The sequence below is a fragment of the Spermophilus citellus genome (genome assembly GCF_964194105.1).
Source record: "Spermophilus citellus genome assembly, chromosome: 9".
In the NCBI taxonomy this organism is placed as follows: domain Eukaryota; kingdom Metazoa; phylum Chordata; class Mammalia; order Rodentia; family Sciuridae; genus Spermophilus; species Spermophilus citellus.
Genome location: NC_138191.1, coordinates 99735532 through 99762213, shown reverse-complemented (window position 1 = coordinate 99762213; position 26682 = coordinate 99735532). Strand labels below are relative to the sequence as shown.

Genomic DNA, 26682 nt, shown 5'->3' with positions numbered 1-26682 from the left:
CATTTTGAAAGAAAGCCAAAGTTAAAAGTTCTGAAAGATAGTCTGAGGTTTTTGCTTGGCCCACTATGATGTAAAATCAAAACCTTCAAAACACAGATCAACAGGAAAGAGATAAGAAAGAACTACTCCCCCAAATGACAATTCCCACATCAAAGAGTTATCCCAGCCTACAATTGTCTTTTTCTATATCATTTATCTATCCCATTATTATCATGCAAGAATGACTTGATGGGCTTTTTAACCTCCCAAATAATTTTCATCAGTCTCTTCAAAAACACTTGCAAAATATATAAACTAAATCAAGTAATGCACATGCTAATGTTAAAAGAGTCTGAAGACAGAAGCTAGGGGATATCATTCCAAATAAATCGCTGCCCCTTCCATCCATCCCCTACAAAAAAATCACGAGGCTGTCACCTAATATCATGCTCTGTTGGAATACAGTACAGTGGTTAAAAGTACGGATTTGGGACTAGGATATACAAATGATTTAAAATTTTCCCAAGATCCAAAAAAAATAAGGAAGCAATGATTTGAGGTACACATTTGGCAGAAATTTAAATTAGTGAAACCATCCTGGAAGTCCATTTGGCTTTAAGTATCCAAGATTCTAAAAATATGCATAAGTTGACCTAGAAATTCAATTATGAATTGAATTTACACAGTTCCTTCTAGGAAAATGAAGATTAAATATACAATATGTACATATAAGAATATTCTCTAAAAAAAATGTTCACAATAACAAACTATTATAAAAATCTTAAAATGTTCGATAGCATAAGAATGGTTGGTAATTATGCTACAATCAAAACATGAAATGCTATGCAAATTTTTTAAATGAGAAACAGTCATATTTAGACAGAAAAATATTCATGAAGTACTGTTAAGTAAAAATGTAGATTATAAAATAATCTCATTTGCATATCAAAAATGTGAAACAAGTATCTGAGTAATGAGATTAAATACAATTTCAGATTAAGTATCTCTTATTTTGAAATGCTTACAACCAGAAATATTTTCAGATTTCAAATCTTTGAAAACTTGCCTAAACTTTATACTTGAATATCCCCACATCAAAAATCTGAAGTCTGCCAGACCCAGTGGTGCATGCCTGTAATTCCAAAAGTTCCAGAGCCTGAGGCAGGAGGATCATGAGTTCCAAGTCAGTCTCAGCAATGGTGAGGTGCAAAGCAACTCAGTGAGACCCTGTCTCTAAATAAAATACAAAATAGGGCTGGGGATGTGGCTCAGTGGTCGAGTGCTCTGAGTTCAATCCCCAGTACCAAAAAAAAGAAAAGAAAAGAAAAATCTGAAGTACAAAGTGCTCCAAAATTCAAAACTTTTTATATTGTTTTACTCCAAAAGATTTGGGAGGATTTCAGATATAGGGATTTTGGATTAGGAATGCTCAGCCTGTGATATTTTCTTCTCTGTAAATTTTTTGTATCTTCTCACTTAATAACAATGAGCATTATTACTTTTTACAATCTGAAAAAAATTTTTACATTCAGTAAAAAAGTAATAATGGTAGATCCACACTAAGCATATAGGTAATAACTACAAACTTTGTAAGTCCATGTAATATACAAATATATATGTACTTATATATCTGTAAATATACATCTCAAGTTTTGATTTTTTGAAAATTAGTACTTCTTCAAAATTGTAATTTCAACTTTCTTCAGCCCTTCAAAGGCATAAAGGGACATTTTGTGTCATCCTAAAGTAACCAGTACTGACTGTTCCAATTCAATTTATTTTTAGTTTGTGCTGCAGTTGGTGGTGTGATATACCTTCCCTTTTGAGTTCTGCCTGCCTCCAGAAAAAAAGACTAAACTAAACCACCTCTATAATAAACTGTCTGGGGTTCATAAGGAAACCACGCAGAAAGCCTCTTCTTTAATAATTTAGAGTGGAGTAATTATTAGTGAGACCCCAAGAAGTAAAGGGAAAACATCAAATAGAGTTACTCAGACATTCAGGCAAGTCTGACTTTTCATTCCTTCCAGAAATCTCCACTAAAACACTACAGGGGAAGATGAAACAAAATATACAATATGATAATAACTTTTAAAAAAATCACAATTATCTAAGAATTCAAACTAATTTAGTAATTTAATACTGAACTAAAAATGACTACATAGTAAAAATATGATAATTAGATTCTACTTATTCAGATAAGTCATGGAGTATGGTATGCTGAACCATATACAAAGAATGGTAAAGACACGCAAAAATTCATAAAATTTGAATACAGGTCAGAAAATTTTAAAAGTACTTACCACTAAGTCCCAATTATTTTGTTCAAGCAATGTAATAGCTTCATCAATGTTTTCAATGCCAGTACATGCCTAAAAATCAAGAAAATAAGCATTTTAGATATAATTTTAGAAATGGGGAAGTTAATTAGATTTTAAAAAGCAAATGGCATACATAATATGTATGCGAAGCTCAAGAAAATATATAAAGCCAAGAAACTAAATGGGTAATACTTCTGAACACTCTATGCATACAGTTTGAGAACTGTAGATTGCAAAGTAAATTTAGATCATACTAAAATAAAAGAAAATTAAGATAATAACATATGCTTAAGTATTGAGATTTGGAGCTCAGTAGAATCTCTAGATCTCTAATTGCTAGGAACAATTTTATGTAAATAACTGAACTCAAGCAAAAACACAATTAATATAAAACTTAACTCAAAACAAGTAACAGACCTAAACTGTAACCTAAATCTATAAAACTTCTAAGACCTGTGCTGTCTGATTCAGCAGCCATCAGACACTTGTGACTTCTGAGTCCTTAAAAACTAGCTCAACTAAGTTAAGACGTGCTATAAGTATAAAATACACACGGGTACAATTTAGTTATATAAATCCTAAATGCACCAAGTGCAGTAGTGCATGCTAGTAATCTAGCAATTTGTGAAGCTGAGGCAAGAGGATCCTAAGTTCAAGACAGCCTCCGCAACTGAGTTAGGCTCTAACTGTTAACATTAAAATTAATTCGAAGTACAACTTCTCTTTAATTTGTATCACATTTAGACCAAAGTGAAAAAAAAAATGCTTTGTTTAACAAGTTTAAGTCAGGGGCCATCTGTAGTTACCCTTCACAGTGTTCTGTATTTCTTTGTATAATTTCAAGTTTCTAAGTAGTGCCCTTTCATTTCCTCCAGTAGATTCCTTTTAGCATTTCTAATAGGGTAGATCTAATAATAGTCATAACCTCTCTAACCTTTAGTATCTGGGAATGTCAATTTCTCTTTCAATTTTTACAGACAGTGCTTTACTTCATGTTTTGTTGGTTTTTGTTTTGTTTTCTCCAGCAAACTAAATATGTCATCTCCTTGTCTTTTGGACTGTACAGCTTTTGATGAGAAATTGACTATGAAATCTTATTAGTGATCATTTTTATATCCACATGTCAATTCATGAGAAATGGCTTGGTAAATGATATTGTCATTGTGTAAACATTATAGTGTATACAGATCTAGAGATGGTATAGGCCAGACACTTGATGTAATCAAATGACACGACAATGTACCAGGGAATACTGTTATGTAGTAAACTTTTCTTTTGACAGTAGAAGGAATACATGCTGGTGATAAAAAGGATCTCATAGTGGATGCATAAACTAGTAATACTGGTCATTTATTATCATTATCAAGTATTATGTCCTGTACACAAATTGTGTCATACTTTTATACGACTGACAACATAGTAGGTTTGTTGACACCAACATCACACAAATGCTGTGGTGTTACTAGGCAACAGGCATTTTTCAGCTCTGTTGTAATTTCATGGTACCACCATTGTATGTGCATTCTCTTGTTTACCAGAGTAAACATGGTACACAACTATATAAAAATCACTACTTGCTGTTACCAAGATACTTTCTGGGAACTGGAAATGTACTTCAGTGGCAAAGATGTGCTTAGTGTGTGTGAGACCCCAGATTTGATCCCCAGAACTACCAAAAAAAAAAAAAAGAAGAAGAAGAAGAGGAAAAAATTTCTTTTTGGCTCTTGATAGTTTGATTATAATGTGTCTTGATATAGATACCTTTGTGTTTATCTTTCTTGAAACCTATTGAACTTCACAAAGATGTAGAGTCTTAGCTTTTATCATATTTGGGAAGTTTTTAACCATTATTTATTCTTTTGTAAAAAGATTGTTTGTTTGTGGCACTGAGGATTGAACCCAGAGATGCTTTACCACTGAGCTATCTCCCCAGCCCTTTGTCTTTTTTTATTTTAAGACAGGATCTTGGGATTGGGGATGTGGCTCAAGCAGTAGCGCGTTCGTCTGGCATGCGTGCGACCCAGGTTCGATCCTCAGCACCACATACAAACAAAGATGTTGTGTCCGCCGAAAACTAAAAAAAAATAAAATAAAATATTAAAATTCTGTCTCTCTCTCTTTAAAAAAAAAAAAAGAAAAGAAAAACAGGGTCTTATTCAGGTTTAGGGCCTCAACATTGCTGAGGCCAGCCTAGAACTTGTAATCCTACTGCCTCAACCTCCCAAGCCTCTGGTATTAGAGGCATGCACCAATGTTGATGGTCAGCCATTATTTATTCTTTAAATATTCTTTCTGCCCCCTTCTCTCTTTCCTCTGCATTATATTCTCATTATATTCCCACTGCATATATATTGTTATGCTTTTCTTGGCTAGTGATGTGCAGTACCATACTACTGTGATCCTGGGCAACAGCAGTGAGACACAGCCCTCAATTACACCATCACAAGGGTGAACAACAGATACTCAAAAATGTACTATGTTAAGGAGCTATGATGTTCAACAAGGTAGTTGTATTAAATGCATTTTCAACTTATAATACTTTCAATTATGAAAGGTTTAATGGTATATTAACACATCATCACTTCAAGAGCATCTGTACATAAATAAGTACAAAAGTCAGTATTATTGTACTTTTGTTTTTTAAGTCCTTTTTTCTTTTTATATGGTTTAACAGAAAAATACATAAACAAATATAAATCTGTAATAGTGACCATATAATGTACAAAGATGTAAGTGCTGACAAGAACATGAAGTGGAAATGAGGAGCAGAGGTTTTGTATACTACTGGATCTAAATTGATGCTAATTCAAAATACATTCATAATTAAAGAGATTTGTAATCTCAAGAGTGACCTATAATAACTTTTTAAATAGACACAAAAATGAAGTGAAGTAAAAATATATGAGTTATAAACACAAAAGAAAGCAATAATAAAAGAATTGAGGAAGAAAAGATGTTGACTCATTTGTCCATGACACATTTTCAGAACAGCAAATGACAGAAATGCTTCCATAAGTAATTGTTGTAAGTATAAACGAATTAAACTCTTCAAATAAAAGATGAAGATGAATAGAATGAATAAAAAGACATAATCCAACTATATACTGCTTACAAGAGATGTGCTTCAGATCAAAGAGAGAAATAAGCTGAAAGAAAAAGGATGAAAAATGCTATTCCATGCAATTAGTTATCTAAAGAGAGCTTAGTGGCTACACTAACATAGATGAAACAGACTCTGGGTCAAAATAATTCAAACAAGAGGGGGAAAAAAAAGCATATTATATACTAGTAAAAAGGACAATGCATCAGGAAGATGTAAATATGATAAACATATACATATCTAGTAGCAGAGCCCCCAAAATAATGAAGTAAAGAGCTGAAAGAACTAAAAAGAGAAATAGTTCTACAATAATAGGTGGGCACTTCAACATGACACTCTCATGAACAGAATAACTAGAAAGAAGATCATTAAGAAAATAGGAGACTTGAAAAACACTATAAGCAACTAGACATTAACAGACATATACAGAACACTCAACTCCAAAAACAATAGGAATAAATATTTTTCATAAGTACACATGGAACATTCTCCGGAATAAAGGTTAGTTAGAACACAAATCAAATCTAAGAAATCTTAAAAGACAAATCAAAAAGACTCAAATTATTAAAATGAGAATAAGAATATGAATAATGACCTTATAGAAATAAAAATATGAAAAAGCATACCATGAACAAGTACATGTCAACAAATTAGAAAACCTAGATAAAATTTAAAAATTCTTAGAAACTAACTACCAGAAGAAAAAGGAAATTTGAAACTATCTACAAATAAAGGGACAACATCAGTAATCAAGACTTCCAACAAAGAAAAAACCAGGAATACATGGCCTCATTTGTGGTGGTTCAATATATAATAATGATTATTACATTAATAGAATGAAAAGAGAAAAAAGACCATAATAGCTAAAAGCACACCAAAAAAACATTATGCGATAAAAAATAAAGGCTTTCATTATAAAAATGTTAAACTACAAAGAAACTTCCTTAGCATTAAAGACATTTATTAAAAATAAACAGAACTAACACTATACTCAAAGTATGAAAAATTAAATCCTTTGCCTTAAGATCAGGAATAAAATAAGGGTGGGTCCTTTTGCCACTTCTATTGTTTTGTTTTGTTTTGTTTTTGTGGTGCTGGGGATTAAACCCAAGGCCATGTGCATGTGAGGCAAGCACTCTATCAACTGAGCTATATCCCCCCAGCCCCTTTTGCCACTTCTATGCAACAGAATAATGAAACTTCCTGGAAAAGCAAGAAAGGCAAGAAAAAGAACACACTGAAGCTGAAATAGAATAAGCAAAACTATATAAAAATTCTTAGGTACAGAAAATCTTTAAAAATTCTCACACGTAAACACACACACACACACACACACACAAAACCAGTGCCAATAAATTCAGTGAAACTACAGGATAAAAGATAAACACAGGAAACTCAGTTTTATTTCTAAATATATTACCATAAACAATCCAAAAAATATTTTTTTAAATTCCTTATGATACAATCCAGAAGAATAAAAACCTAAGAATAAATTTAACCAACAAGTAAGAGACTTATACATGTAAAAAAAGTAAGAAAACTGGGTCAAATAGTGGTTCCATTCCAAGTTCTCTGAAGAAATCTCCATAAAGTTTTTCAGAGTGGTTGCAACAATATGCAGTCCCTCCAGCAATATATGAGTGTACCCTTTTCCACACATCCTCACCAACGTTTAATGTAACTTGTATTTTTGATAATTGCCATTCTGACTGGAGTGAGATGGAATCCCAGGGTAGTTTTAATTTGCATTTCTCTATATTTTTTCATATATTTGTTGACCATTCATATTTCTTCTGTGAAGTGACTGTTTGGTTCCTCTGCCCTTTTATTGACTGGGTTATTTGGGGGTTTTTTGTGTTTGTTTTTTGGTCTTTTTAGGGGGGGAGGGTAGTTATTCTTATATCCTAGAGATTAATGCTCTATCTGAGGTGTAGGTGGCAAAAATTTTCTCCCATTCTGTATGTTTCACCTTCACATGCTTGATTGTTTCCTTTGCTGTGAAGAAGCTTTTTAGGTTGATATCATCCTATTAATTTTTTATTTTATTTCTTATACTTTAGGAGTCTTGTTGAAGACTAAGCCAACATGATGAAGAGCTGGGCCTACATTTTCTTCTAGCAGACACAGGATCTTTGGTCTAGTACCTGGGTTCTAGGTCCACTTTGAATTTCAGTTTTGTGCAGAGTAAGAGATACAGGTTAAATTTCATTCTACTACATGATTTCATGGAGACTATCATGCTAAGTAAAATAAGCCAATCCCAGAAAATCAAAGGTAGAATGTTCTCTCTGATATGTAGATGCTAACACATAATCAGAGTTGGGGAGAAAAGAATAGAAGTTCACTGGATTAGACAAAGGGGAATGAAGGGAAGGGGGATGGGAATAGGAAAGACAGTAGAATAAATGAATCAGACATAACTTTCCTATGTTCATGTATAAATACATGACCAGTGAAACTCCACATCAAGTACAACCACAAGAATGGGATCCAAATAAGTAACCATGTGTGCATAATATGTCAAAATACACTTTACTGCCATGTATATCTAAAAAGAACAAATAAAAAATAATCAAAACAATTTTTTTTAAAAAAAGTGTTTTCTTTCATTTGCTTTGGACTTAGGGATTTCATTGGTTCTGAACCAAATTTTATTAGTAAGAACTCAGCCTTAACATTCTAAAGCTCTTTTTTTTTTTTTTTTTTTTGAGAATAATGATGCCTTTACCCCATGACCCAAGATGAATGGTCACCTGGGAATACTTCTTTACTGCTTCCCTGAATCTTATTCTTCATCTCAATGCATGAAACCAGTCCTCAGCTAGACAAAGGGGAATGAAGGGAAGGGAAGGGGAAATGGGAATACGAAAGACAGTAGAATGAATAGGACATAACTTTCCTATGTTCATATATGAATACATGACCAGTCAAACTCTACATCATGTATAACTGCAAGAATGGGATCCTAATTAGAATAAGTTATACTCCATGAATGTATATGTCAAAATACACTCTACTGTTATGTATATCTAAAAGGAAAAAAAATTTAAATCCAACGTAAGTCTACAAAGCAAAGGATCAGACCACAGATTCCTCACAAACAAGCAACCTCTCATTATTTGAGACACATTTACAGAGATACCAAAACCTGATGTTAACAATTGTGATTCCTTTTTAGAACTGTCTTAAAGTTAGATCTTTCTCTCCATTCACTTTCAAGCACACCAAAGAGGGAATTTTGTTTATGATATCATAGGCATATAAATAAGTGTACATAATTATATAGGCCAATAAAAAGCATTTTTAATATAAGCTAGAATCTTTCCTAAACTTGCTTATATTAAGAGATACTGTTCTGTGTCTACCATCAGTTTGTAATTTTTCTATCCTCCTAGCAAATCGTTTCTACAAAACTTCTATAATTAGTGTATCCAAAGGAAAAAAATCTAGAATTAGGCACTGTGGTTCACTCCTATAATCCCAAGCTATTTCAAAGGCTCTGACACAAGATTCATAAATTTGAGGTCAATCCAGGCAACAGCAAGACCCTATCCTAAAAAAAAAAAGAAAAAAGAAAAAAATCTAAGAAATTTACTTAGCACTTAATCACATTCTACTTTGAGATATGACAGAGAAAAGGTTAAAATATGATTAGATTTTAAGCCTTTAAGGTTTGAAGTCCCCCATATGTTGAACTATTCCAAAATGCTCTAAAAGCTAAGAGTTTTTGAACATCAGACAAGTTTTGGATTTTTTAACATTTTATGTTTCAGATTTTTGGATTATGTATGCTTAACCAGTAAGGTCTATGCAAGTATTTAAATATCAAAAAAAAAATTTAAAAGCTCAAAACCTGAAACACTTCTGTTTCCAAGCAGTTCGTGTAATTGATACTCAACCTGTACATGAAACATAATTCTTTCTTTATTCTTCTGAGTTATTGTCTCGAATAATTATTCTGCATTTAATTGCATCCTGACTTATAAATTATTTACCTCATTATGTTGTTTAACTCTTATCTCTCTCTGATCCTTCCCAGATAACTAAAAAAGCAAGAGAAAGAACATTATCCCCTCTATTACACTACCAGAGCAATGTTTAATCATCCTAGACTCCTCCTTATCTCTCATTTCTTAGATTCAAAAAGTTATCAATATATTCTTCTACCTTTTTCATATCTTCTTTTCACTATTGTAGAAAGAAGCATATTTCTCTCAGATTTCTCTCTATCCTAATGCCTGTCTCCAATGAATTCTCACTCTCTTGGAACTCGATTAATTACCACAAGAACAGGTTTTATAAAGCAAATCCACCCTTCGTGTTTGCTCGGCATAAAGTGGGCATGCCCACTTGCCCTTTGGCTTTCCACCACGAGTTAAAGCAGCATGAGTCCCTCACCAGACACCACCACCCAATCCTTGATGTCCCAGCCTCCGGAGCCATGAACCAATATTTATAAATTTCCAGTCTTAGGAAATTATAGCAACAGAAAATGGACCAAGATCCCATCTATGGTTTATATCTAGAAGCAAAAGACAGAGACATAAATAGGCAAATCAGAGAAATTAACAAGAGAAAAGTGTTTGCAGACGACATGATCTTATATATAGAAAACCCCAAAATTCTACAAAAAAAAAAACTAGAATTTTTTAATAAATTCAACAAAGTTCAGAACAAAGAAATCAACAAACAAAATTCAGTAGAATTGCAATATACCAAAGGTTAATTTTCTGAAGTAGAAATCAAAAAGGCAATCCATTTAATTTCACTACAAAAAAATTACTAGAAATAAATCTAAACTAAGAGGTAAAGATCTCTTCAATGAAAATTTTGAAACATTGATAAAAGAAATTGAAGAGGACACAAAAAAATAGACATCCTGTTGTGTTCACAGACTGGAAGAAACAGTATTGTTAAAATGTCCATTCTACCCAATGCAATCCACAGATTCAACAAAATCCCTATCAAAATACCAATGACATTCCTCACAGAAGGGGAAAAAAAAAAAAAACTCAAATAGCCAAAGCCAAAAAGTACAAAGCAAGAAGGAATTACACAAAATGACTTCAAAATACACTACAAAGCTATAATCAAAACAGCATAGTATTGGCATAAAACACACAGACCACTAGAATAGAAGAGAGAGCCTCTAAATAAGCCAACATACCAACAATCAATTGATTTCAACAAAATTACTAAGAACCCAAACTGAAGAAAGGACAGTCTTTTAAAAATTAAAAAAAAAAGTACTCAGAAAATTGTATATCCACACACAGAGAAGAAAGAAACTAGACTACTGTCCTTAACCAGTTACAAAAATCAACTCAAAAGGATTAGAAACTTAAGTGTAAGACTTGAGAATATGAAATTTCTAAAAGAAAACAGAGGAAATATTCCAGGACACTAGAATGGGCAAGGATTTTTTGGAAAAGACCCCAAAGTAGACAAACGGGATTAGACTGCACTAAAAAGTTAGAAGAAAGGATTTTTTGTGTGTGTGTGAGAGAGAGAGAGAGAGAGAGAGAGAGAGAGAGAAGAGAGAGAATTTTTTTAATATTTATTTTTTAGTTTTCAGTGGACACAGCACCTTTATTTTATTTTTATGTGGTGCTGAGGATGGAACCCAGCTCCCCGCGCATGCCAGGCGAGCACGTTACCACTTGAGCCACATCCCCTGCCCAAGAAAGGATTTTTAATAATTTCACCATGGAGAAATAATAAATGTTTGAGGAGATAATGTTTAACCTGCTTTGAACAGTAAACATGTATAGAAAAAAAATCACATTTGTATCAATTATTTTTTTAATTTTAAGGAAAGTGAAGAGAAATCAACCAATCCCAGGTTTTAATTTTTAATCAGACAAGTCCCAGACGATAATGAAAAAAAGTTTCTACCACATACATCATGTGATAACTTGTCCTAAATATATAATCTTAAGAGAATCAAGAAAAAAAAAGGAGGAGGAAAGAAAGAATAATGGAAGATGATGTTTATACTTGGGTAAAGAGTAAAAAAAAAAATCCCAACTATTAAAAATATATATATTCTCATCAATAAGGTGTTCAAAGGTTCTGTTTCCAGGTAAGATGGAGTAGTTTGCAGAACACCAGCTCTCTCACTAAGAACAAACAAAAATTCTGGGAAGAAATACTGCAATAATCTATCAGAAAGTTGTAAACAGCTTTTTCACAGGACACAACAGAGTGGCTTAAGAGAGGAAAACCTAAAAGAACTAAGCTGATTTCTGCAAAGGACATTTTCAATTCTGACAAAGTATCTGAAAAAACAACTTTTGCATACACAGAGATAACAAATATGAACCGAGATACTAGCTGAGATTTGACAATTTGGGGGCCTCAAACATAATGTCAACTTTCTGCAAAGTAACATTTACTAAGGTCTAGGTATCAATAGGTCAAAAAGCTAAAAAGTTCAGTAAAAAGCCTCTGAAAAAAACAGAACATATTTTCTAGCAATCTTATGAAATAAAAATTACACTTCACATACCAGCCAGGATTAAACCTTAGACAACATACCAGGATCTAAGGTGAAATAAAAAGGTAAGTCACAGACTAGGAGAAAAATATTCATAATACTTGTATCTTAGTAACCTCAAAAGCTTCAGCTAAAAAAAAAAAAAAAGACACAAAAGATTACATACTCTATTACCACTCATATGAAATCTAAAAACAGGAGACAAAATTCATGTACAGTGATAGAAATCAAAAAAGTGGTTTCCAAGGAGGCATGAAGATTGAATGGAATAAAGCATGAAGGAAATTTTTTGGAACAATGGAAACATTCTATACCCTTATTAGAGTAAAAATTAGAGGGATAGGTGCGATTATTAAAATTCATCAAATTGTGCATTTCTAATGAATAGGAATTTCACAGAAACTAAAATATTTTTAATTATAGTTCTCTCTTGCTACCTGATAGCCACATTCTAAGCTGCTTTCCTTTGCCATACCCTTCCACCAGAATGTTCTACCTCACTTTGAGCCCACAGCTATGGAATGATACATCTATAGACTGAGACCTGAAACCATAGTGATCTTTGATGGACATATGTTCTACAAATGTCACCTTCTGCTGTCTTTTCACATTATTGGTAATTTTGTCACACAGAATCTTTAATACAGTGATGTCGATCAATATTTTTCCTTTGTGAGTTTGTGTTTTTCCTCTCTTGGCTAAGAGATTCCTGCTCCAAAGTCATATAGATACTTGCTCCCCCCACTAAAAATTTTTTAATTAAAAAGCAAAATAAATAAATGGACTTTACTCATAAAAAAAAAAAAACAAGCAGGAGACTGGGGTGTGGCTCAGTGGTAAAGCACTTGCCTAGCATGTGTGATGCACTGGGTTCCATTCTCAGCACTACACACAAATAAATAAATAAAATATAGGTCCATCAACAACTTAAAAAAAAAAGGCAGAATGATAGACTATGAAGTGGCAGGGATTCGATTCCCTTGATGATTGATTCTCTTTTATATTCTTTACCAAAATATTTTTACATGCCCAGAGCAGTTGTTTGCCACTGCCCAGAAACTCCCAACAAAAGCATTAACATAAATAATGCAAAAGTAAAATAAAGAAATTTTCAGATAAACAAAAGCTGAGAGAATTTCTCACCAACATATCTAAATACAAGAAGATATAGTAAAAGTTTTCTCATGAAAGGGAAATGATACCAGAGGAAAACAATAATCTACCAAAAACAGGGCAAGAAATGGCAAATAAGTTTTTCTCTGTTTCCTTTAGTCTTTAAGACAACCCTTCAAAGTAAAAATAACAGCAAATAATTATGTTTACAACATAAAAACAATAAACTACAAGGCAAGAATTAAACTAAGCCTGGGAGGGGGTAAATAAAGATATACTCTTAAATAAAATTCTTAAGATTATACATACTGTAAATGGCCACCATTTCAGGAGAGGCTTGTGGGAAGCCGGTGGTGGCAGTTGGGCTCTGAGGGTTTTCCTGAGGAGCTGTGTGGTTCAGTGTGTGTGGTTCTAAAAATAAAGTTCATTTCTTTTGACAAGTGGCTCCTGAATTTTGCCCAGCCAGACTGCGGCATTTGGTGGCCCGTACGGGGAACGAACCTGCGACCTTTGTGTTATTGTAGTATAATATAATTCAAGATAAACTGTGATAAATAAACTGTGTATACTGTAATCTCTAGAACAAGAGAAGAAAAAAGAAGCTTAAGAGGTACAGCAACTGGGATCAGCTGTTCTTAGACTGTAATAAAATAAGCTGAAACTATATTTCTAGAAACTCCTTCCAAGAGGTTTCCAGTCAAGAATTGCCACTATTTGGGGGCCAGGATTGTAGCTCAGCGATAGAGTGATCACCTAGCACATGCAAGGCCCTGGGTTCAATCCTCAGCACCACATAAAAATAAATAACTAATAAATATATTTAAAAAGAAAAGAATGGCCACTATAAAATATTGTGCAAAATTTGGAAGGGTGAAAAGGAATAGGCTAGGTACAATGCCAAGTACTACTGCAGCTCACATTCACTGTCACTGATGTGCTGGCTCACTTCACTGACAAGGGAGATGGGCACAGAATCCTCCAAATCCAGGGTAATTTTCCTCATAAATGTAAATGCAAATATTCTTAACAAAATATTGGCAAACCAATTCAATTAAGATATAAATAAAAATCATGATTAATATGGGTTTCTCTCTGCAATGCAAAGTTGGTTTAACATTCAGATAATTAACTCACCATATTAACAAACAAAGGACAAAATCTGATCATCTCATTAGAAGATGAAAAAGTATTTGACAATATTTGACACAAAAATTCATAATAGAACTCTTAGCAAACTAAGAAGGCAACTTCCTCAACTTGTTAAAAATCCTATAGCTAACACCCTACCTAAATACTGAAAGTCTAAATATTTTCTCCCCTAAGACTGGGAACAAGGCAAGGATGTTTGCTGTCTTCACTTCTCTTCAACACTGTACTAGCAAATTCAACAAAGAAAGAAAAAAGCAGCTTCTCACTCTGAAGATAGCCCACGCTCTCTCTTCCCCTTTGAGTGCATAATCCTTGCTTTCTTACTTAAAACTTTGCTTGTGGAAAAAAAATTTTTACAAAGTCATCAAGACTAGAAGGAAGCTATTTTTTATCACAAATAATTGTATATTTTTTAAAATCCTCTGCATTCTTTAAAGAAAACCTTCTAGAAATAATGAGTAAATTTACAAGACCACAGCCTATTTAAAATACAAGACAAAAACCAGCTGTGTTCTCAAAAACAAAAAGAAATTACCACATGACTCAGCAATTTCACTTCTGGGTATATACTGAAAAAAATTAAAAGCAGAGATTTAAACAAATTTTTAGACATCCAAATTTGTAGCAACATTATTTGACAATAGCCAAAAGAGAGAAACAACCCAAATGTCCATGGACAGATAAATGGATAAACAAAATGCAGTATATACATACAAAAAAATATTAATGAGCCTTAAAAGGTGGGAATCTGACACATGTAATAACATAGATGTACCTTTAAAATATTATAGAAAGTCAAATAAGGAAAATTCAAAAAGACAAATATTGTATGATCCCAAGATACCCAAAGTAACCAACTCCTAGAGTTGAAAGGGAAAAGAAAAGTCAATGTTTCATCATTATGGAATTTCAGTTTGAGAAGATGAAAAAGTTCTGGAGATGGATGGTGATGGTGGAGTACACAATATGAATATGCTTAATACAACTGAACTGTACACTTAAAGTGGTCAAAATGACAACTCTTTTTTTTAAAGAACTTAACCTTTGCCAGCACAGTTCCCAGGGGGTTCCCAGAGGATCAGGAGGCTAAGATCGGAGGATCACAGGTTCAAAGTCAGCTTCAACAATGGTGAGGCACTAAGCAATTCAGTGAGACCCTATCTCTAAATAAAATACAAAATAAGTAAAAAATAGGGCTGGGGATGTGGTGCCTCTGAGTTCAATCCCCAGTACCCAAAAAAAGAATTTAAACTTTATTTTTTTAATATTTATTTTATTTTATTTTTTAGTTGTAGTTGGACACAATACCTTTCTTTTTATTTATTTATTTTTATTTGGTGCTTAGGATGGAACCCAGGGCCTCACCTGTGCTGGGCAAGTGCTCTACCACTGAACTACAACACCAGCCCTCAAAATGGCAACTATGCATATTTTATCATAATAAAAAAGCCTGCCAATTTTTGAGGATGTAGCTCAGTGATAGAGTGCTTTCCTAGCATGTGTAAGGCCCAGAGTGCAATCCCTAGTACAGAAAAAAAAAAAAAAAAAAAAGCTTGCTATTTGGTCTTGTGCATATATATTTTAAAAACTGGCACAACAGTGGCAGAGCACTTGCCTTGCATGTTTGAGGGATTGGATTCAATCCTCAACACCATATAAAAATAAACAAATAAAAATAAAGATATTGTGTCCATCAACAACAACAAAAAAATTTAAATAAACCAATAAAATAAAGGCATGCTGTCCACCTACAACTACAAAAAAAATTTTTTTAAAAGCTGGCAAAACATATAAATAATTTATATGTATTACATATAAATACATTTAAAACAGATAAAACATTATATGTCCAATATATTAGATATTAAATGTATTTATATATGTAATATGTTATAATGATTATATATTTTTAAGACCAGCAAAACTTACATATTATGTTTTGTATATTATGTCATGTAATCTGTATATGATACGTAGATATTTTATATTATACATTTACATATTATATATTATGTTATATAACATATACTATATACATCAGAGTAATGGGTTACTCTGAAGGAGGACTGGGGAACTGACAAGCACAGGAGGCTCCTGAAGTTTGTTTTTTGTTATATTGTTTCTTTGACTTTAACAACAGAAATTTATTTTCTGACAACTGTGAGACTAGAAATCAAAATTAAAGTGTCAACATTACTATATACAGTATAGAATATACATAATATAAAACTGATATTAACAATGTATAATATGTTTATATGCATTATATATATTATATAAATAATTTTTGCCAGTTTTGAAAATATTACATATAACAGATAAGTTTCTGTTTGAATATCTGCTTTTAATTCTTTTGGGTATATACCCAGAAGTAAAATTGCTGATCATTTGGTAATTCCTTTTACATATATATGTTAAATGAGGTCAGAATTCAAAATCCTGGGAGCTTGGTCATAGTGGAACACGCCTATAGTCCCAGAGACTGAGATAGGAAAATCACTTGGAACACAGGATTTCAAGGCCACCTTGCACCCCACAGCAAGACCCCATCTATTGGTACTAGTGGTAGTAGAAGAGGAGGAAGAAGAGGAGGAAGATGAAGAGAAGGAAGAGGAATAAGAGGAACAGGAAGGGAGAAGGAGGAAGAGAATTAATCAAAGTACAGTGCTGGGTTATTCTGAATGTGGGTGGGGAGGACTGAAAAGAAGGGGAGGCTCTTCGAGTTTGTTGTTTTGTTGTTAAGTCAACAGAAATTAATTCTCACAATTGAGAGACTAGAAGTCAAATTAAGTTGTCAACAATTAGGTTTCTCTGAGGCCCCTTTCCTTGACTTCATCCTCTCCCTGTATCTACGCATGGTCTTCCCTCAATGCTGTCTCCTAAACTCCTTTTCTTTTTTTTTCCCCCCCCTACTCTTTTTGTATATATTCTGGGATTTTAATCCTGAGTATTATTTACATGAATGTGCTCATTTTGTGCAAGTTCATCAAACTATACTCTTCAGATTTGTGTTCTTTGTTGCCTGAATATAATACCCCCATAAACTTTGGGGATATTATTTGATTAATTACAGATACATTGTGATTTTGTTGAGGTGAGGGTTTACATCACATACTAACAGAAACAAAGTCATTTCAGAAACAAAGTCACCTATCCAGTAAGCAAAACCTACTCAATGTTTACATCCACACCACAGTATAATTTACTGCATGCATCTGTCTTTGGCAAACAGAATACAATTTTTCTGAAATGGTAAAAATAATTGGTTCAATTTTAAAATGAAAGTCAACTTCCATTACTAATAACAAAAAATAGAAGTGAAGAGATCTAATAAATAATATGAGTTTATGAGAAAACATAAAGAATCTATAAATAAATGTTTGAACCCTTCCTTTTAATTCTTTTGGATTTATGCCCAGAAGTGAAATTACTGGATCAGTAATACTATGTTTAATTTATGGAGTACAGTGTAATTTATCATATATTTATTCTGACCTTATAAATTTACTAATTATGTCTAGAAGATTTTCCATTTAAAAAATGCAGAAAATAGGTATAGATATCAATTCTATAAATCTATATAGATTTAGTCTCCATGTCAGAGCATTCCTAAAGGATAGTTGCTTTTAGTGTCAATAATATTAATACTTCATCTTTGTTTTCTTTTGTTTTGGCAGTGCTGGGAATCAAACCCAGAGCCTTGCACATGCTGGGCAAGTGCTCTACCACTAAAAAAACATACATCTCCAGTCCACATAAATAGTTGAGAATAAAAGCAATATGTATTTTTTAAAAAGAAAAAAAAAACCTGGTTAAGTGTTCTGACTTTTAAAACTATGAAGGCCAGCCAGCAGCATACACCCGTAATTACAGTGACTTGGTAGACTAAGGTAGGAGAATCACAAGTTCAAGGCCAGCCTCAGTAAATTAGCAAGACCCTATCTCAAATTTTTAAAAAGTTAAAAAGGTCTGGGGATGTGGCTTAGTGATAGAGTGACCCTGAGTTCAATACCCAATACCACCAAAAAACTCTGAAGGCTAGAAAAATGATTAAGTCATTTTATTTGAATGAAACAAAGAATGCTTAGTATCATTAGGAAAATAAACACTCAATAATAATATTCTCGGAAAATAGCCAACAATATCTAATACATTTTTAGAATTAAAACATAATTTATATGAATCATGCAATTTATATGAAGGAAGCAGAAGGAACAGGCTCATAAAAAAGTATTATTTAAGTTCCTACCTTAAATAGTCATGCCTCATTAACAGGGATATGTTCTGAGAAATGTGGTGTTAGGTGATTTCATTGTTATGTGACATCACAGACTGTACTACACAAACCTAGATGGTGGATGCCAATCATTCAATGTGGCCTCTTGATGCATTTGAGACACAGTGAACACAAGATATATAAGGCTGCTGCTGTCAATATAACATAGCATACAGTTTTCAGGTAAACGTTTTCTTTTAAGTAGAGGAGTACACTCTAATGATAAAAAGCATAGTACAGCAAATATATAAACCAGGAACACACTCATTTACTACCATTATCAACTATTATATACAGTACATAACTGTAAATGCTATGCTTTTATACAACTGGCCAAACAGTAGTTTTACAATAGCATCACCACAAACAAGTGAGTAATGCCTTGCACTACAATGTTATGACATCACTGGGAAATAGACATTTTTCAGTTCTATTATCTTGTGGGACCACCACTATATATGCAGTGGGTTGTTGACTAAAACACCATTATGTAACATATGAGTGTACTATTATACAACTTTTATACTGGGTGCGTGCACACACGCACACACACAAAAATACTTGAGCGATAATTATGTTTTATGAGTGCATATGAACTAAGACATTTATTGGTTTGATAAAATTGTATTATTTCTCCAAAAAGAAATAAAATTGTAAATTCATAATTTATCTTTTTAAAAAATTAATATTTATTTGTTATTGTTTGTTTGTATGTGGTGCTGAGGATCGAATACAGGGCTTCACCCCTCCTAGGCAAGTGCTCTACCACTGAGCCATAACCCCAGCCCCCACAGTTTATCTTTTGATAACACAAACTAGACAACAGATTCATTATAAGAGCTTACATTCTCCTTTCTATCCACAAGAGGGAGCAAACATTTAACATATCTTGGGAATTTCATTACACACTTGTTTTCACACATGTTTTTTAGGAGACAATAACTAGAAATAATAATAATGAAACTACCAAAAAGTATTTACTAAGTATTACTAAGTACCTACCCTGTTGTACCCCAATATCAAAAGAGAGAGACAGAGAGAGAGAAAGTCAGCACCTTGCAGAAATCATCTAAACAGGCCACAAACTTTAGAGGGTGAACTGGCTCTGGAACAATTTACATAACAAAATTCTCTGTACTTCCCAGTGTATTCTCATGGTGCTTTAAAAGGGAGTCATCTTGAGAAGATGTCACCTGAGCTGAATGCTCTAGGAGTCAAAGACCCCTGCATTTTCCTTTTTCTGGGTCTTTATGATGATACTGCTGAACTGGCTTAGCAGGTGGCTGCCAAGAGACTCAGTTTGGCCACAGGGGAGAGCCTCTAAGTCCATTGAGAATTCTATGGGACAAAAAACTGGACTGCAATGCCTAAGGGAACTGAGGTCACTTCCCCATTGAAACTATCAGTTCAAAAAGGCTGCTGCAGGAGTCTGGAGAAAGAAGCAATGACACAGGAGAAAAAAACTCAGGATATCAAGTCATGGGTGGTGAATTATGCAGGAACCATGCCCCCCTCCTCCTCCTCCTCCTCCTCCTCCTCCTCCTCCTCCTCCTCCACAGATAGTTGCAACTCTATAACCTCTCCCCACACCTGGAATTCACATCAAAAGATACCAGAGTCTGACACATTGTATAATCAGCATCTGACCCGCAGTCCAAATAAATCCATAAGAAATCTGTCCCTGGGGAGCTTGTTTTGGTGTGCAGGGTAGCTGAGAGGTATTCCAAAAGGCTCAAGGGATAAACCAATCCCACTGTTCACCCTGGGAGCAAAACAAACACATGAAGAAGTTGGTGAATAAACCCTACCCTGAGCTCTCTCCAAGAAGTGCACAGCCCAAAAAGACAGGGAAAGAAACTCAGTTCAACACAGGTAGCAATCATGTACTCTAGCCCACATAATCAACCACTTAAGGAAAGAGTAGATTTTTATTTTTTTAATACTTTTTGTTTATTGCTGTTTGCTTGTATACAAATTTTTATCTCTCTTTTTCTTCTCCATTTGATATTTAATCTTGTTCTTTTCTTCATTCCTATAGCAAAAGCAAAGAGAAACAACAGTATGGACACCACACCTACAAGGGACCTCAGCATAGGTCACTACTATATACTATAAGACCACAGAAGGAGTAACCACAGAGCATGCACTGCATATATTCTGCTGTTCATACCACAACTGCCTAAACTATAAAAGGGACCCCAACCTTGTGAGACCTACGGAGAAAGAGGATTGCTCAAGCTCTGACAGTTTGTATCAAAAACCTCTAATTACAGTCAAAAACAACACAGGAACACTACACTATGAAGTCCAATTGGAATTAAGCTTAACACTAGACAACATACCCAATGTCCCAGGGAACATCATCAAGGGAAGGATGCTTACTTAGAAAGCCTTCATAAAAGTGGAAGAGAGATCTATCCTCAACACATGCACAAATCCCAACACAGTCTGCCAGAAAAGAAATTAGGAAAACAATTCCATGCATGACAACATCAAATATATATATATATATATATATATATATATATATATATATATATATATATATATATATATACATACACACACACAATACACTGGAATAAATCCAACCAAGGAAATGAAAGACGCCTAATGAAAACTACAGAACATTAAAAAAAGAAACTGAAGATCTCCCATGTTCACTAGTAGGCAGAATTAATATTGTTAAAATGACTACACTGCCAAAAGCAATATACAGATTCAATGCAATCCCCATCAAACCATATATGACATTCTTTACAGAACTAGTAAAAACTGTCCCAAAATTCATTTGGAAGAATAAAATACCCAGAATAGCCAAAGCAACTCTAAGCCAAAAAAGCAACACTAAACTCCAAATTATACTAAAGAGCTATAGTTTAAAAAAAAAAAAAAAGTGTAGTGCTGGCATAAGAACAAACACATAGACCAAGAGTACAGAAGACATAGTGACAAACTCACACATCTATCGTCACCTGATCCTTGACAAAAGTACCAAAAATATACACTCTCCAGTGCAGACAGCCTTTTTTAACAAATGGTGCTAGGAAAACTGCTTATCCATATATAGAAGAATGAAACTAGACCCTTATCTCTCACTCTGCACAAAAATCAGTTCAAAATGGATCAAAGACCTAGAAATTAGATCACAAACTATGGAACGCCAAGAGAAAATGTAAGGTCAACACTCCAGTGTGTGGGCATAGGCAAGTACATTCTCAGTAGGACCTCAAAAGCTCAGGAAATAATGCCAAGAGTGAATAATAAATGAGATAGCAACAAATCAGAAAGCTTCTGTGTTCCAAATGACACAATTAAATATGCTAAAAGAAAAACCTACAAAATAGAATAACATCTTTGCTAGCTACTCTTCTAACAGAGGATTTATATCTAGACTATATAAAGAGATCAAAACACTAATACCAAAAAAGAAAAAATTAAATAACTCAATTTAAAAATGGGCAAATAAGTTAAACCCTTCTCAAAAGAAGAAACACAAATGGCCAACAAATATATGAAAAATATTCAACATCATCAGCAATTAGGGAAATGCAAATCAAAACTACACTTTCACCTCTTTTAATTTTTTTAAAAATATTTAGTTAGAATGGCAGTCACCAAGAATATAAATAATAATAAATGATGGAGAGAATGTGAAGAAAAAGAACACTTTTACACTGTTGGTAGAACTGCAAATTAGTGCAACCACTAGGGAAATCAGTATGGAGGTTCCTCAAAAGACTAGGCCTGGAACCACCATATGACTGAGTATAGTACTCCTTGGTATTTATCCTTTAAAGTCATCATACTGTAGTGATACAAACAAGCATATCCATGTTTTTATAGCAGCACCATTCAAGATAGTCAAACTATGGAACTGGCCTAGGTGTCCATCAAAAACACGAATGGATAAAGAAAAGGTAATATACATACACAATGGAGTTTTATTCAGTCATTTAAAAAAAAAAAATGAACACATGTCATTTGTGGGAAAGTGAATGGAACTAAAGACCATTATGTTAAACAAAATAAGCCAAACTTCAGAAGATCAAGGGCCACATGTTTTTCTCTTATATTTCGAAGCTAAAGAGAAAAGAAAGGAGGAAGGGAATCTCATGAAAATCAAAGGGAGATCAGCAGAGAAAAGCAAACTGCTTTTGATCAAGCGAGATGGGGAGAAGGGGGAAGTGCTGAGGAGTGATATTAGCCAAATTATATTGTTATATTGTGTGCATGTTCAAATATGTAAAAACAAATTCCATCATTATATGCAACTATAAAGCACCAATAATAAATGTGGAAAGAGGAAAAAACCCTCAATATAGAGACACAAGAAATATGAAAAAACAAGGCAACATGACAACTCCTAAAATTTATAACTCTCTAGTAACTGATTCCAAACATTTTTGAAGTAGATGCAATGCCAAAGTATTTAAAAGAATAATTTTTAAAAACTCAGTTAATTCCAAGAGGATATAAATAAATAACTGAATGAATTAAGGAAGGCAATGGATGATATGAATGAATTCAGTTAATTATTAGATATTTTTCAATGAAGAGAGATTTTGGGGAAGAAATAAATAAACATCTTGGAAATGAAAAATTCAGTAAGTCATATTTAAAACTCAGATAAAACCCTCGCAATAGACTTGATCAAGCAGAAAAAGAATTGAAGGCAGCGTTACATTCAGACACTAATACAGAAAAAAAAAAAAAAAGAAAGAATAAACAGAATCCATGAAGATCTCTAGAAAGCCATTAAAAAAAAAAATACACATAATTGGAATAGACAAGGGTGAAGAGCCACAGGCTGAAGGGCACAAAACCTATTCAGTGAAATAATAGCAGAAAATTTCCCAAATCTTGTGAAAGACCTGGATATCAAGCTATGGGATGCAATTAGACCAGAAAAAGAAGTTTTCTACAACATATTATAGTTAAACGCCAAAAGTATAAAAACAAAGAAAAAATATCAAAATATAAAAGCATTTACATAATGAAGAAGTCACATTTAAAGGCAAGCCCATCAGAACAACTGCAGATTTCTCATAGCAGAAACTCAGGAGAGCATGAAATGATGTCCTTCAAATCCTGAAAGACAATAACTTCAGGCCGGGCACTGAGGCAGGAGGATCTCAAGTTCAAAGCCAACCTCAGCAACTCAGCAAAGCCCTAGGTAACTTAATGAGACACTGTCTCAAAATAAAAATTAAGAGCCAGGCATGGTGGCGCACGCCTGTAATCTCAGTGGCTCAGGAGGTTGAGGCAGGAGAAGCATGAGTTTAAAGTCAACCTCAGCAAAAGAGAGACGCTAAGAAACTCAGTGAGACCCTGTGTCTAAATACAAAATAGGTCTGGGATGAGGCTCAGTGTCTGAGTGCCCCTCAGTTCAATCCCTGGTACCAAATGAAGAAAGAAAGAAATGGGCTGGGGACATGGCTCAGTGTTTAAGGACCCCTACATTCATTTCCTGATAGAAAAAAAATGAAATAACTTCAAACCTAGATTACAATACCAAGCAAAGTTACCCTTCAGAATTGAAGACAAAATAATCTATGATAAGCACAAAACCAATAGAACTCATGACCAGTAGACCAGCATTCAGAAAATAAGAAAGGGAATCCTACACTTGAAAAAACAAAGATAAACACAACCACAAGTGTAGGAAAGAATAAATCTCATTAGAACAGACAGCCAAATTAAAATTAGGAAAGAATCAAACATTATTAATACAGAAAAACCAACAAATCTTTAAGAAAGGACAAAAACAAACATAGAATATTCAAAACAACCAAGAGAAAAACAACACAATGATAGGGACTACTACATTCCTTTCCAAAACAACTCTGAATGTAAAAGGTCTTAATTCTCCTGCCTATAATCCAGGTGACTTGGGAGGATGAGGCAGGAAATTTGCAAGTTTGAGTCCAGCCTCAAGCAACTTAGTCCTTAAGCAATTTAGCAAGACTCTGTCTCAAAATTAAAAATAACTAGGGATACTGGTGCACAGTATAGCATCCATAGATTCAAGCCCCAATATTGCAAAAATAGAAAAAAAAATTAGAGAAGACAAAAATAAAATTAGACTCAAAAAAAGGGATATTACAATAGTTATCAATGAAATCCAGACTCATTAGGGAATTTTGTTGTTGTTGTTTTTGTTTCGTTTTGTTTTTTAAACTATGTGGCAATTAAGAAAATCTAGAAGAAATGAACAAATTTCTGGACACATATGACCTACCAAAATTGAACGAAGAGGATATGGATATCCTAAATAGATCAGTAACAAACAACGAGAGTGAAAGAGTCAAAAAAAATTCCTGCAGCAACTCAGCAAGGCCCTAAGCAACTTAGTGAGGCCCTAAGCAATTTAGTGAGACTCTGTCTCGAAATAAAATTTTTTTTTTTTTAAATTTTAAAAAGGTTTGGGGAAGTAATTCAGTGGTTATGCACCTGTGTTCAATCTCTGACACCAAAAACAAAAAGTTTTCCACCAAAGAAAAACCTAATATCAGACAGATTCAATGCTAAACTTTATGAGAGTAATATTAAAGAAAAATCAATACCAATTATTCCTCAAACTATTCCATATAATAGAAGGAAACAAACCCTTTAAAATTCACTCCATGAAGCTAGCATTACCTTGCTACCAAAACCTGATAAGAGTACAACAATAAAACTATAGACTGTTATCCTTGTTAAACATGAATGCAAAGATCCTCAATACAATACTTATAAACTGAATTCAAAAGCAAATTAAAAAGATTATTCGCCATAACCATCAGGTATGGTGGCACATGCCTACAATCCCTGCAATTTAGGAGGCTGAGGCAGAAAGGTCACAAGACTGAGGCCAGCCTCAGCAGCTTAGCAAGGCCTTAAGCAACTTAGTGAGACCCTGCCTCAAAATAAAAAATAAAATGTGGCTCAGTGGTTAAGTACCCTGGGTTCAATCCCCAGTACCAAAAAAATAAAATAAATAATGAACCAATATTATACACCATAATCAAGTTACTTTCATTCAAAATGCAAGGATGGTTCAATATATGCAAATCAATAAAGGTAACAGCATGTAAATAAAATATAGTATAAAAATCACATGATCATTTCAATAGATGCAGAAAAAGCCTTTGATGAAATGCAATATCCTTCATTATAAAACCCCTGAATAACTAGGTAGAGTCATATCTCATTACAATAAAAGTTACATATAACAAAGTCATAACCCACATCATACTAAAATGAAAAAACTGAAAGCATTTCCTCCAAAATCAGGAACAAGACAAAGGTGTTCATTCTCAACACTCTTATTCAATACATTACTTGAAATTTTAACCAGAGCAATCAGGTAAGAGAAATAAGTAAAAGGAATACAAATAGGAAGGAATGAAGTCAAACTATCCCTGTTAGCAAATATGATTCTACACTTAGAAAACCCCCGAGACCCCACCAAAAGACTCTTAGAACTGACAAACTTAGCAGCATTACACAAAACAAAACCAAAATGAGTAGCTTCTCTATACACCAACAATGACTCACTGAGAAAGAAGTCAGGAAAGTAAGTCCATTCACAATACTCGAAATATAAATAAATAGGGCTGGGGCTGTAGCTCAGTGGCAGAGCACTTGCCTAGCACATGTCAGGCACTGGGTTCAATCCTCAGCACCATATAAAAATAAATAAGTTAAATAAAGACATGCTGTCAATCTACAACTATAAAAACAAATTTTTTAAATAAAATATCTAGGAATAACCCAATAAAGGAGGTGAAAGCCTCTACCAATAAAAATTACAAAATAGTGAAAAAAGAAATTAAGGAAGACACTAGACTTACCATGTTCATGGATTAGGAAAAACGATGTTCATGGATTAGGAGAATTAATATTGTTAAAATGGCCATACTACCAAAAGCAATCTGCAGATTCAATGCACTGCCCACCAAAATGCCAATGATATTCTTCACATAACTAGAAAAAAAAACCTAAAAATTATATGGATGCCCAAAAGCCCCCAAATAGTCAAAGTAATCCTGAGCAAAAAGAACAATGCTGGAAGCATTACATAACCTAATTTTAAAATATACTACAGAGCCACAGTAACAAAAGCAGCATGGTATAGGCATCATAGGCATGTAGACCAATGGAATAAAATAGAGAACCCAGAAATAAACCCATGCAGCTATAGCCAACTGATTCTCAACAAAGGGGCCAAAACCTATATTCAAATAAAGATACCATCTTCAACAAA

General features: G+C 33.5%; 1 protein-coding gene across 1 annotated transcript in view; it reads right to left on the bottom strand.

The window, feature by feature from the left end:
* FAF1 (Fas associated factor 1) overlaps window positions 1-26682 on the bottom strand; it is a 401623-nt gene that overhangs the window by 343534 nt on the left and 31407 nt on the right. The window contains exon 2 of the mRNA XM_081307503.1: window positions 2283-2351. Coding sequence (XP_081163629.1) covers window positions 2283-2351 — 69 coding nt within the window. The remainder of the gene's footprint in view (window positions 1-2282; window positions 2352-26682) is intronic.